Source organism: Suricata suricatta, chromosome 6 (assembly GCF_006229205.1).
Source record: "Suricata suricatta isolate VVHF042 chromosome 6, meerkat_22Aug2017_6uvM2_HiC, whole genome shotgun sequence".
Taxonomy (NCBI): Eukaryota; Metazoa; Chordata; class Mammalia; order Carnivora; family Herpestidae; genus Suricata; species Suricata suricatta.
The window spans coordinates 87,691,827-87,705,812 of record NC_043705.1 but is presented as its reverse complement, the minus strand read 5'-3'; the positions used below and the strand labels follow the sequence as shown (position 1 = coordinate 87,705,812).

The following is a 13,986-nucleotide window of genomic DNA, read 5'->3' as shown; positions in this document are numbered from 1 at the left end:
TGACCTGTTACCTTGCTTTGTTTTGTTGTTGTTGTTATTCAGGGAATTATTATTTGTGGGTTGGATCTTCTTTGCCTATCTTCTATATTTTCTGAGGTATATTTAGTTTTTATCAATTTTTTGTCTCTTAATTTTTTTAATTGTTTCTTCTTTGCACCTCTGTGTCTCTTAAAATCATTATTGTTATGCTTATTTGCTGTTCTTGTAGTTTTTTTCGTTTTTTCTTAATTTAAGAAACTAACTTTTCTTGCAGTTCTTTTCTGAATTCTTTCACCTTATTTCTGAGTTTTTCTATTTCTGATTTGTGTTGTTCTTTCTTTTTTATTAATAAATTTTTTAAATGTCTTTTATTTTTGAGAGACAGAGAGAGACACTGTGAGCAGGGGAGGGTCAGAGAGAGAGGGAGACACAGAATCCGAAATAGGCTCCAGGATCTGAGCTAGCTGTCAGCACAGAGCCCAATGCAGGGCTCGAACCCACGAACCGTGAGATCATGACCTGAGCTGAAGCCGGATGCTTAACCGACTCAGCCACCCATGCTCCCCTATGTTGTTCTTTCATGTAACATTTTCTCTAATGTGTTTTATTTAGTTCATTTTGAAAATCATTGAGTTCATTCTGAAACAATAGTAGGTTCTGACCATTTGGAATAATAATAGAGGATATGGTCATTTTGTGGTCATATCATTTAGGCATACTTCCACTGTTTGTAGGAATATTCTTCTATCTTACAGTAACTTTTTATGGGATTTTTGACCTTGATATTTTTCCATTCATTTGTGTGTGAATTTGGTTTTTCTGAACTTTGAAAAGAAAGTTTGATTCAAGATAGCTTTTCTGACTTCAGACTTTACAGAGTCCTCTGTGTTTGGTTAATATAAAACTATATTTTGTATTCATTTATGAAATGGTTGTATAGTCTAGCCACAAGAAGGAGACACAGGAGAGGAGCAGGAAGAAAGTTTACCCTGGAGAAACCAAATCACCACATGCAACAAGGGGTCACATGAAGGAAACACTAAGGGAGAAGACTCCACAAAGCATGTAGGGAAGAGACAGAGAAGAAAGAGACTTGGAGTGGGAGAAGAACAGAGGAACCTGGGGGCAGGTGCCTTTATTGGACATTGAGGTGATATGCAAAAGCAAAGGATGGGAGGCGATTTCTTTGATACCTTTGTATGTCACTAGCCCACAGTCAGGTGAGGGCAAGAAGAAGAACTTGTGGCAGGGCAGGTGCACAGGGCAGTTTGCTTTCTGAAATTTCTTGTGCTCTGATCCTCTCCCATTTTATCTGGACCATCTCTTTCTTTTATATCTATTGTTCCTGTCTTACTCAATTTTGATTCTTACCAATCCTGGCTCTTCTCCTGCAAGGGAGTCCTGGTTGGTCAGTTTTTAGTTCACAGAGGCTAGACTGCTCCAGCACCAGCACCTTACTGTGCGCTCCTTGAACTCACCGTGTACTCACTATTCATTTGAACAAAAATCCCTCACAGCCTCAGCTGTGTTCTCATGTTGGTTTCTTGTGGCTTCCAGTGCATAACCTCTTGGCTATTTTACACTTTTGTTCTCAGGTCCAGTTACTCTCTTTTGACTCACCCTGCACAAATGTTGGTAATGTTACCATAGAGGTCTTGTCACTTTTGGTAGTTTGTTTTCACCCTTTTGAGTTTTGGGGTTTGTGGAGATAACTTGTCACTCGTTAATGTTTTCCATGGGCTTATGGTTTTTCTGTTTAATCTCTTTTTATATGGGCAACTGAGGAGGTTAAAAATCTGTGCAGCCATGTAACAGTCTTTCCAGAATTCCCCTCTGGAACAGTTTAAATAAGTTGGAGTTTCTCTTTCTTAAAGATTTGGTAGAACACTCTTTGAAACTGTCTGATCCTGTGTGTTTGATGTGATTAACTCTTTGGGAACTTTCTCTGTGTTCTCTCTGATCATTTGTATTACAAGTTCCCCTGGAGTCAGTTTCAATAATTTATATATTCCTAGAAAATTAGCCACTTCTCCATGCCCTCAAATTCATTAAAATTGTCTTTGTTTTTTAATATCCTCTATATCCATGGCTAGCACTTCATTGTCATCTGTTTCCGTCTACTGTGTTCACCTTCATGTCTTGAACTGGTTAATTATAGGTTATTCTGCTTCCTCCCCCCCCCCCAAGAACCAGCTCTAGAATTCATCAATTCTTATTTATTCAGGTAGATGCTTACTTCACTTCTTTTTAGTTTTTCTTATTCATTATATAATTGGAAACCTTTGAAATTTCTTCAGAGTGCTGCCTTAGCTATATCTCAAATTCTGATGTCAGATTTAATTATTTTCTGAATACTTTGAAATCTTATGTTTGATTTAACTCTGTGACCCAAGAATTTCTTGAGAGAGATTTAAAATTTTCCAGAAGGTAGATAATATTTTCTAGTTTTGTTGTTAACTTCTTTTTTTGCATGTGATTTATTAAGATTTTTAAAAATTATCTAACATAGGATTACATTTATTTATATTTGTTACATTTATTACGACCTAATTAAATGTTCTGTGAGCATTTGAAAAGTAGATATATTTACTATGTTAAGACTCCCCTTATATTGGGGCCCCTGGGTGGCTCAGTTAAGCATCCGACTTCGGCTCATGTCATGGTCTCACAGCTAGTGAATCCCAGCCCCGCATCAGGCTCTCTGCTGTCAGCACCCAGCCTGCTTCAGACCCTCTGCCCACCCCCTCCCCGGCTCATGCTTGCTCTCTCAAAAATTAAACTTAATTAAAAAAAGACTTCATTGTATGTTGGTTAGGTAATCTTAATTAGGCCTCTTTTTCCTTTTCCTTTTTGTACGGAGTGTCCATTTACTCTATGTCAAACTGAGAAAGGGCACCCACCACTAAGGTATTCCAATTTTTTCTCCTATTTTCCATGGTTTTGCCTTTGAATGCTGGAGTGCATGCATAGGATTCCTTCCTGCTAGATCTGCATTGTTATTTATAGTCTTTATCATCATGAAGCATACTTCTTTTGTCTTGTTTATAGCTTTTTCTCTGAATTCAATCTTGTCTGATATTACAATCATATAACACAGCTTTCTTATTATATTTGCTTAGTATAGTATACCTTTGCCTACTCTTTGATTTTCAGTCTTTCTGAATCACTTCATACTGGACACATGTCATTTAAAAACACTTAAATTCAAATTTAATGTCCATAAGCATACTGTAAAATTCATTTAGATGTTTATATATAACATATAATTGGATTTTCTTTATTTGTCAGACTAGGAGCTTTTCTTTAATAAGTGAATTTAGCTCATTTTTTATTTATTGATACATGTTTGATTTTTGTTTTGTCATCAAAAGATCTGTTAGACTTTGTTCATATGGGTTTTTGCCTTTTTATATCAGTATATGGTCCATTATTATAGTTTCAGTATGTGTTCTTTGATAATTTGTAAGCTCTGCATTTTTGTCTTGTGAGTTGACTTTTTATCTATAATATAACATATATTTTTCCCCTTAACTTTTCATTTACGATTTCAGTCCTATAAGAAAAGTAGAAATAGTACAGTGAACATCTGCTAATCATTCAACTAGATTAGCCAGTTGTTAATATTTTGCTGCAATTGTTTTATTTGGATATCTACGTATTTTTATTCCTAAGGATTTGAAGTAACTTCTAAACATATCCTTCGTCCTTAACTGGTTTGGCATGTATTTCTTGAGAACAAGGACATTTTGAGAATAAGGCACAATACGTTTTCACATCCCAGTACTTCCACATTGATATACTATCCACATGGAGTCCATATTTAAACTTCCCTACTTGTCTCAGGAATGTCCCTTAGAGCCTTTTTGTTTGTTTTTGGTCCAATTAAGTATCATGCACTGCATTTATTTATATCATTTTTCTCCTTTAGTGTATATCAGTCTCTCATTGGTTTTTTTTTTTTCCCTATGAAAAATCTAGGTAGTCGATCTTGTAAAATGTCCCAACATCTGGAGTTGTCTGTTTCCTCATGATTAGATGCAGTTAAATTTTCTTGGCAGGAATCTTCATAGGTGATTATCCTTCTTATTCTGTCAATCAAGAGGCACATATATCAGTTTGTCCTGTTATTGATCATGTTAGATTTAGTCACATGATTGAGGTAGTGTCAATTGTCTGTTTCTTACAGTATCTTTTGACTTCTTTCTGGGAGCAATGACTAGATATTTTTCTATTTCCATTTTGTTTTAATCATTTATTTTTCATTACTTTTAAAACATGCTTATACCTCTGCTATATGACTTATTAATTTGAAGTACCTTTTGACTTCATCTGTAGAGGATGAGAAAGATGAAAAAACTCAATATACTTACACTGTCTCCCACCATTTTTCTCCCTCTTCTCTTCCAACTTTTGTTTATTCGTTCACTTTCCTTAAAATGAAGAGAAGGGAACATAAACTTAATCCAGTAGTTATAAAAATAACTGAAAACATACTTTAGATCAGAGTTTTCAGTTACATGGGTGAAACCCACCCATGGGATGCACGGAGGCTGGAGAAGTTGGAAGAACTGGCTGGAAAAACAGGGCAAACATGATGCTGGGTTGGGGAACAATGCTTGATGGTGGGTGTGGGTTTGGGGTTTGGACTATTTATTACTTGTCATCTACCCCACTTTAAATGGTGATTAACCATTCTTCTTTCTTGGTTTGACCTTTCTAATCTAAAAATTATAGGCTCTGGGATGTCTGAGTGGCTCAGTTAAGCATCCAACTCTTGGTTTCAGATAAGGTCATGATCTCATGGTCTTGGGATCAAGCCCTACATTGGGCTCTCTGCTGAGCACAGAGCCTGCTTGGGATTCTCTCTCTCTCCCTCTATCTCTGCCCCACCCCATGGTCTCTCTTAAATAAACATTTAAAAACTGTAAACTCTAATCTGGTGAGTAGATTGAATTTCTGGGTTGCAGTAGTAAGTAGCTGAGTACTCATCTAGGACCAGTATCAAGCTGGGGGCCACTCCTGACCCTCAGATCTGCCTACTCCTCACCTTCCATTTATGCCCTCTCCCTTTCTGTGCCTAAGTGTGCCTTATTTCTTTTTCCTCAGGTCTGCCAGTTGCTGGGCAAACATCAGAATTTGTTAACCAGGTGTTAGAGAAGACGGCAGAAGGCAATCCCACCGGAGGCCTTGTAGGACTAAGGATACCAACATCAAAAGTGTAATCAGCCTCATTGGACCACTGGTCAGAAATGTCTGTGTTTGTCACATTATTCATTGTAAATTTGCATTCTGTTTTGCATGTCGGTTTAGCATTATGTAAACATTGATTAGGTTACATTGTTTTAAGAACTAAGTAGCATAAGTGAAGCATGATCCAAAATACTTGATTATTGCATTTTCAGAGCATAAACCATGGTTAAAACTGGCATCAGAATCGGAACACATACATTTAAGTAAACGTTTAGATACAGATTGCAAAGATCTGTTAAAGTAAAACGTCTTGGAGGAGTGAAGGTATTAGTAAATGCCAAATACTGTGGCAGGTTTATGCTCTGAACCACACAAAAAAATTGAGGAAGCATTTTTTTAAACAGTCAGTTTAGATTGTTTTTAGAATTATTCCTTTTGTTCTGATTTTCCACAACCATTAATGTCACTTATACATGGCACAACCCAGCACTCATGCCCATGTGCCATATTAGAAGTTCATTTTCTGAGCTCAATATGGTATATATAAATATATATATAGATATATATATAACGTCTGTGCAAGTAAGAAAAAAAAGCATATTCTTTGTGCCTTGTATTTTGGGGAAACTATAAAACTGGTAATATTTTGTATGATGAAAACCCTACTGAGGAGAAACAAGATATATAGATGGAGAAAATAATGGGGTTTAAATGTTTTTTGTTCCAACTCTTTTTCAAAATTTTTGAATGTATATAAGACTATGTTGAAATGTAGATATATGCCACAGAGTCTGTGTATTGTATAAAAAACAAAACAAAAAACAAACAAAAAAAAAGATGGCTCTCGAAAACTCCTATTTCGGTCCTTGACCGGAAGAAGACAAATACTTGCACATTATTGCGATTGTTTTATTTTTTGTACCAAAGACAAATGCAACTGATACGGCGAACTGCCAGTCTAAGTAAAGTTTTGCACAGCTTACATGATACTGTATGAATGTATGAAAAACAAAGGAGAAAAAAACCCAGAAAAATGAAAAGGTCAGGGTTAGGGATCTTACTGAACTGTGAATCTTATTTCTGTTTGGGTCCAATTATCTACAGAAGGAGCATCCACACATACAGATATTACTTTGCTGTTCCTCTCGTTCGCTTCCATAGTAGATAAGTTGGTGGCCATTTAGACGTCTGTCTTTTTGTTTCTGCACTTATTGTAGGAAATTTTAATATATTTCGTTTTAGTAAGCTATTGGTAAAATAGTTTTTGACCTTGAAAATTAAAGTTTATTTAGCTTATTGTAGTATACTTTCACCAAACAACCAAAATACAGATTATTTTTATTGTATTATATATATATATGTAAAGAAAGAAAAAAAGCTAAAAATATCTAATTCTTTAGTTGCCACTTTTCCAATCAATGTATTATTGTGCATGTAATATTTTCAAAGATCAACACAAGCTTAAAACAAAAACAATTTATAGATTTTTATATTTTTGTACAGGTATTTTCAAACTAGCTTCTTCAAACTTACATGTGACTTCTTCTATAGTTTCTAGAACTGAGAAATATTTACACATTTAGTTTTTAGGTGCTCTTTTTTGCTCACATAAAACAGCTTCATTAGTCAGTGTTTTAACCACGTTAAAGCTTTACCTCTTGATGAGAAATTTCTTGTGTCAAGGGAGCATTATAAACCTTCCCCACAGATCTTTCCATTCTGTCTCTCTTACTGTTGATTCTCAAATCTTGTGTTTCGAACTCTGAAAACTGGTGGCTTAAAAACTATACTTAAAAAAAAATCCTATCTAGCCCCCCACCCCCAAAAAACCAAAAATTTCAGACCTAGCTGCTGGGAAACTTCTCTATTTCTCCAACCGTTTTTCCATTACCCCCTAGAGAATTTATTCCTTAATTATATTTTGTTTTTACAGTGTGTTTCCTTTTCTTCTACTTCATCCCTCCCCCCATTTGTAAGCTGTAGCATATGAAGCAATAGCTTATAAAGGTTTGATTCCAAAACACACAGTAACAACTGAACAATGTCATTTATATGCTTCTTTGATATCATGAAAGGAAACTCAGAAAAGGACTAACCCTTAGCAGAACTGTGATACACAAGATTTTCCTGTGTGCTTGGTGGAAATGTACCTGGTTAGTGTATTCATGCTCAGCAGACAGTAAGCTCAGATCTAATGGTTTAATAGAATGTAAGCTCATTGTGTAAAGTTTTCCTCTTTAGGTGGGAGAAGGCAAAGCACAGGCTTATACCTTGGAAGTATATGAAGTTTTGACAGAGTGTGTTTAGTAAATTGAAACATGTTCCAAAATGGAAACATGTTCCAAAATACGGCAGTTTTGCAATCAGGTGAAAATCACTTCATGATAGAGATTCAGCTGATGAGGTTTATAAAATTGCCCCTTTCTAGCTGCTCTGTTAGGAATTCTGGTTTTTGATACTTTTTTCCTGTCTGCAAACCAGAATTTGATTTTTTGGTCTTGCATTTCAAAAAAAAAAAAAAAAGACTTTGAATCTGTTTAGTAGATTCCATATCCTTGCATTTCAGTGTTTTATATGTACTACTTAAGTTAAATAGTTAAAAGCTTTTAAATAGTTGAGCTTTTTAATGTTGACACTTTATTTTGTACCTATTTATATATGTATGTATATCTTAGAAAAGCACTTTGTTAAAAAAAATTGCATTTTATATGATTCCTGCCATTTGCTGCTAAATCTGGGCTGGTCAGAATGCTGCAGCGATACTTGATCTAAATAAAAACCTGGCAGTAAAATGTAGAGTGAAAGTTAAATCCTCTTGCTGTTTTAACTTTATCATAAAGATGACATAGGCAAGCTGTGCAGCTTTACATTTTAACCAGGGGACTCTGTGGCATTTAAAACCGTCTAGAAATGGTTGTACTTTAATGCCAGTAATAATCTGCTTCCTCTATTGTCATTAAAATATATACGTTTAGTGTATCACACAAACAGATCTTTTAAGGGTAATGTAAAAACCCCAACAATTGTACGTGTTCTGTTTTTGAAAATTGTGGCATGTATTTTCGGGTGAAGATCATTAGAGAAGAGCTCTCTAAAGGTTTTCTGTGTTCATACATGGTATACAGATAGCTTATAACGAAGTCCAGAATCTTACATTAAGTGAAGGCATTGTGAATTCACCTCAAATAAATCCATTGTTCCAAAAGCAATTATAAACTATAACTCTAGTACTACTATGATTTTTAAAAAATACAAAAAACGTTCTTCCTCGTTTCAGATACACTGGATTCTTTATAGAGTTTGTCTCCATATGAAAGCATGCTGTCCAGTTGTTCTTGTTAAGATCCTGTCTGAGTTTTGAATTGGGTGCCACACTTTTTCAGTCAATATGATTGCTTGTTCTACTGTACCATGTATGATTCTTGTCCTTTCCTATATCCTTCATGACAGATTATGATGTGGCTTTATATTGTGCCTTACTTGTACATTTAAACTTAATGTCTTCATTCCCTTCCACTTCCTAAATCTTTCACTTTGACCTTTTTGGTAAGAGAATCAGAGCAATTATAAAAACATGAAGGATTTCAGATGGGTATGGTTTCAAATTCCCTCTCTTTATAGTTATTTTATATTTGTATGGAAGACCAGTTTTGAATGGTCTTTAAATATGAGAGGGAATGACTAGCAGTAATTTCACTACATCCCTTTTTTCTGACTTTCATGAATTTGTCCTACATCTTCTTTCTGATGCTTGACTTTTTTTGCTCCTTAGCAACAGTCTGCATTTAAAGAAAGGTGTGTTCAGTTCATCAGCTTGAAATTGACTATTTCATCTTTCCAGAATTTTTTAGGAGAAGAATACCCGTTTTGTTTGTTTTATAAAACAGATGACAAGTCTCTTTAAAAGAAACAGAAGTACAGTACTTTTGAAATACAATGCTGTTAGTTTGGATTTCTTTTTTATATATAATATTCATACAATTATCTGATGTTTGCCTTCATTAATAAAGCTGTTAGTTTATTCACCAAAATGTCAAGAATGGATGTGCTTTTCTTTATTCCATACATTTAAAAATATTTTAGCTGCTAAGATTTAGTTAACTTTCTAAGAAACAAATTCAAGTTGCCTTCAGCAGGAATTAAAGCTTATGTTCCCTTTCTTTATATAGTCTTCCTAAAATTCTGTTCAAGTATTGTCTAGTTAATTACGTAAGAGAATGTTAGCATCTCTCCAAATCTTGAAACTTGAATTTTGAGAATGCATTGAATTATGCTTTCAGTGTTAAAGTAAAAGGTTTCAATTATCCTTCTAGTGAAGTCTATTGTGGAATACCATTTCCCATGGAACTGAGGTCATTTCCACAACTTTGCACAGAATCGCAGTCTTGTTCTTCCCTTGGATCATGACAAATAAGTCTCACACAGTGCCGTAATACTTGTGGATTCTTTTGTAATCTTTGTAATCTTAATAAGGGCATTATGAGAAGATGACTCCATGTTTTTTTAATATTTCAAACACATTGGGATGTAACAATGAATGTCAACTGTAGGAATGGTGGTTTCGTTTTAAGGAATAAGCATGTTGAGGAAAGATGATGAAAATGTACTACTGACAGTTTTACACTTACATAGGCAGGTGGGGTTATGTGTTGAAGCATAATCCTCATGCTTAGTAAACTGACTGAAATTGTAGAAATTCCACCGAGGAACCGAATGATGCCAAATTGCCATTTTTCTTTAGAAAAGAGAGGTTTGGGTGTAGCAGTGAGGGATGAGAACCTTAAAACTGCTTCCAAACATTATTTTGGAATTGAAGACTCAGTCTCAGTGACTAGTGAAGAACACGAGGATCTGGTATCTCAGTGTGCCAAGTTCAGGTGAACTAGGTTTGCCTCTTTCATAACCATGTAAACACAATGGTGTAATTAATTAAATTCTGGGTGTATGGGAGCGGGACTGACTTCTGTGTCTTGCCCTTCGCCCTTTGTTTTTTTCGGAACCAAATAACAGAAATGTGTATGTGTGTACTGTATCTGCCTTTCCACCACATCTTTATGACACTGTATTCCACTGCCTGCCTTTTTTTTTTTTTTTACCTTCTTTCCCTAGGATTTGTCCTCTAACTTAGCATTTGTGATTAACAGTTGATACTAGGGCTGACCGCACATACGAAGTCACGAGAGCGGAAGGGCAAGAATTCAGAGCATTTGTTCACACAATGTGGCAACCTCTTTTGCATAGTGGCGTAGGATCCTGTTTGTAATGCTATCATAAATATTCTGTAGTTTTGTTTCCCCATTCCCCCAACTGGAGCTATGAAACTTTTTATTGGATTCAGTCTTGTCTTTTGTCTAGAAAGAATTTTATCTTGTTGACGCATGAGCTGTTTAAAAATTATTCTATTAAATGTTGGTTAATAGTTGTGCAGTTTTTCTTTTCAGAAGAAAAGGCAATTCAAATGTTGCCTTTGTTTTCTGTCACTTTCCAACCCCTCAGCACTTCTAGTCAGATACAGATTCATCAGTGTATGCAACATCCTTTGTAATTTAAAATAAAAAAAGATGAAAAGGTTTTGAGTTGTTTGCCTCATGTTTTCGCCCTTCTTTTCTCTGTTGCTTTTCTGTGGCTTCCCAAGGTGGCCAACCATCTCTTCTTCTACAAAGAAATTGCAAACTAAAGACAGCAATGAACTGTGGATTGTGCTGCTCCTCTCTTGGTCTAGGGCCTGAAGAGCTAACATTTTGGACACTTGGGCTTTTCCAGTACTCTAGTGAAATTTAGCTATTATGGAAAATTATTTGTTAATGGAAACATTTGCATTTGAAGATAGTTGGGAACATAGTTTAGTTTACATGTATTTTTCCTTTTTGGTTTTTCAGGCATGCAAGGGAAATAAAATGTTTCAAGTCTCTCCTGATTTAAACATTTGTATGTGCTTTTATGTTTAATAATTCAGAGTAAGTCTCTGAGATAGGCTGGGTATATACATGGAGCCTTAAGTCAGGGGACCTGAGTGAACACCACCATGACGCTGTGTCCCTTCAGCCACTGAGCATTTGTGTAACACATGTTCCGCCAAGACTTGTGCTACGAACTGGACTATAAGAAGATTAGAGAGACATCCAGGAACTCCAAGTTTGCTGAGAGAAGGCAGCATGTGGAATAAGATAAGAACTGTTACAAATGGAAAGGGATCTGGGCACGTTATCACTGAGATATTTGCAGGAATGAGGGTACCACATCCAGTAGTATCTTAGAGGAGAATTTTCTGGCTTATGTCTTTTTGAATGATGCTCTTTTTGCTTCATTCGAGTGATATTGGGGCCATCTGAGAGCACAGTGGACATGGCCTCTCAGGGACTGGTTCTGCTTCAGGGCTTGGCTTCCATTACAGGAGCCTCTGTCATGGTCTGGGAACTTTTAAGGAGCTGGGTGAGCTAAGTCAGTATAGTCCTTGGGAAACCCAACCTTTTGTGGGTAGCACCTAGGTAAATGGGTCATTCAGTTGTCCCTCCTCACCCACGGTGATTTCAGAACCAGGAGAGCTCTTTAGCAAGAAAGAAAAACACAAGTTGGAAAATGATTTAATATCCCTTCTGAAAGGTTTATAATAGGAAGAGGGCGTTAAAAGTCTAGAAGGCTTGGAGCACCTGGGTGACTTGGTCGGTTGAGTGCCCAACTTCAGCTCAGGTCATGATCTCATGGTTCGTGAGTTTGAGCCCTGCATCTGGCTCTCTGCTTATCAGTGCAGAGCCCACTTCCTATCCTCTGTCCCCCTCTCTCTGCTCTGCCCCCACTTGTGCTCTCCCCAAAATAAATATTAAAGAAGTTCTAGAAGGCTAGGGTAGCATTCATTAAACCCCTGCTAGGTGCTTTCCTGTCAGGTAACTCAGCTCTCAGTGGCGCAGTGAGGTGGGTGGTCGTGTCCATCTTACAAAGGAGAATTAACTCAGATAAGGGGACTCACCTCAGACCCAGTGTATATGATTGCCCCAATTCAAACTCCAGTCTGCTCGCTGCACTGAGAGACGATTCATACTCCTGAAGGACCAGGCCAAGTCATAGGCAATATATAATATCTGTGTAGGAGGGAGATAACAGGCTTAGAATCTGAAACCAGAAAGAACAAAAGCCAAAACCTAGCAGATGTAGTAACCGAAAGTTAGTCTCAGGATCTGTGGGTAGAGCAAAATAGCATTGGCCAAAGAAGTCAGTGACCAAGAGTGTGGGTCACCACATTGTACATCTATCCATCAAAGATGGCCTCTAGCTTAAGGGCTTAGAGTTGAGTCTCTTCGTCAGAAGGGAGCATGTTGGAAGGTAGAGGAAAAGGGATCTATGTTTTCTTCTTTAATTGCTACAAAGAGACTTGCATGGAAACTAGACTGTCAGTTGCATCGAAGCCAGATGTGACAGAGGCCCAAGGTCATGCGTCCTAAATAGGGAGTTTCTATTTGAGGCTCCAACACTTTTGGGTGATCTGAAAAATATCAGTTTCTTTACAAGATTTTAAGCTTAAATCATCACCAGGAATGAACTTAAAATATACAGGGTCTAGATAAAGAAAACTTTAAAATAATATGAAGGACATAGAAAAAGACTTTAACAAATGGAAAGAAAGTTCTTGAGGTGGAGCAGTCAACAGCATGAAGCTGTCAGTCCTCAAAATTAAAAAAAGTAATGCTGTCTTAATAAGACATACCAATGGAGTTAAAAAAAAAACGCCTAAGTTCATATGGGGGAAAAATAATAGCTGGAAGATGCTGGGGGCGGGGGGTGGGTGGGTGAGAAAAGATTGGGTGTTTAATTCAAACATTAAAACACATAAAACTATAAATAAAACTTAAAAAAGACCTATAAATAAAACTATATTTTGGTGCATAAGTGAATAGGCCAATAGAACAGAAGGAAAAGTTTAGAAATAGATTAAAACATAAGAATTTATCATGGTAAACGTGCCATCCAGAACCAGTGAGAAAAAGATGGATTCTTCAGAAAGGAGTGTTGGAACCACTGGGAAGCTCTCTGGAGAAAGAAAAGTTGGCTCTGTGTCTTGCACTGTATTTCAAAATGTATAAATAAATAACGGGAAATGTGAGCAATTCCTTTAAAACCTGTCGGGTGGGAGCTGGGGAGAACTTTCGAACTTGGGTCCCAAATCCAGGAGTCACAAGTGAAGACTGATAAATTCCATGTGAAACAAAAATAAAAAACTAAAACCTCCTTAAAGCCAAAAAAAACATGTCAAGTCAAAACGCTATGGACTATGAAAAAAGCGCATCTCTAAGGGCTAATCCTCCTAATATATTAAGAGCTCCTGGAAACTAGTATGAAAAAAACCCAACCACCTAGTAAAGAAATGAGTAAAGTAAACACAGATAGCACTCAGTCTCATTCATGATAAGAGAAATGCACATTAAAAGATGGCAGTTTTCAATTAATCATATTGGCAAAAATCCTAACGTGTTTGTTAGCACGCCACGTTGGTGACGGCATGGGAGATCAGGCATTTGTACCACGTTGCTATGGGTAAATGACATAACCTCTATGAAGAGCAATTTGGTAGTTTGTATTTTAAAATGCCTTTGATCTAGCATATCCATTTGCACTGGGCAAATAATTCTGTGCCTGTTTCTTCATGTGTAAAATGCAGATAATTCTACCTCATAGGGCTGTTGTGAGAGTTGTGAAACACATTAAGAACTTAGTATACAAAGTGCCTGGCACATAAAAAGTGCTCCAAAAATGTCAGTAATGTAATAGCAGCTTATGCACATTGAGTTCTTAAACACATGCTGCATTTACTACACTGGGCTT

At 36.4% G+C, this 13,986-nt stretch overlaps 1 protein-coding gene across 2 annotated transcripts in view; it reads left to right on the top strand.

Moving 5' to 3' along the window:
• Nucleotides 1-10,745, top strand: part of CREBRF (CREB3 regulatory factor) — a 55,955-nt gene extending 45,210 nt beyond the window's left edge. For both annotated transcript variants that reach the window (XM_029942843.1, XM_029942842.1), the window contains one exon: nt 5,086-10,745. In XM_029942843.1, the coding sequence (XP_029798703.1) occupies nt 5,086-5,201 (116 nt within the window). In that variant the 3' untranslated portion in view covers nt 5,202-10,745. The remainder of the gene's footprint in view (nt 1-5,085) is intronic.
• Nucleotides 10,746-13,986: the final 3,241 nt, after the last annotated feature.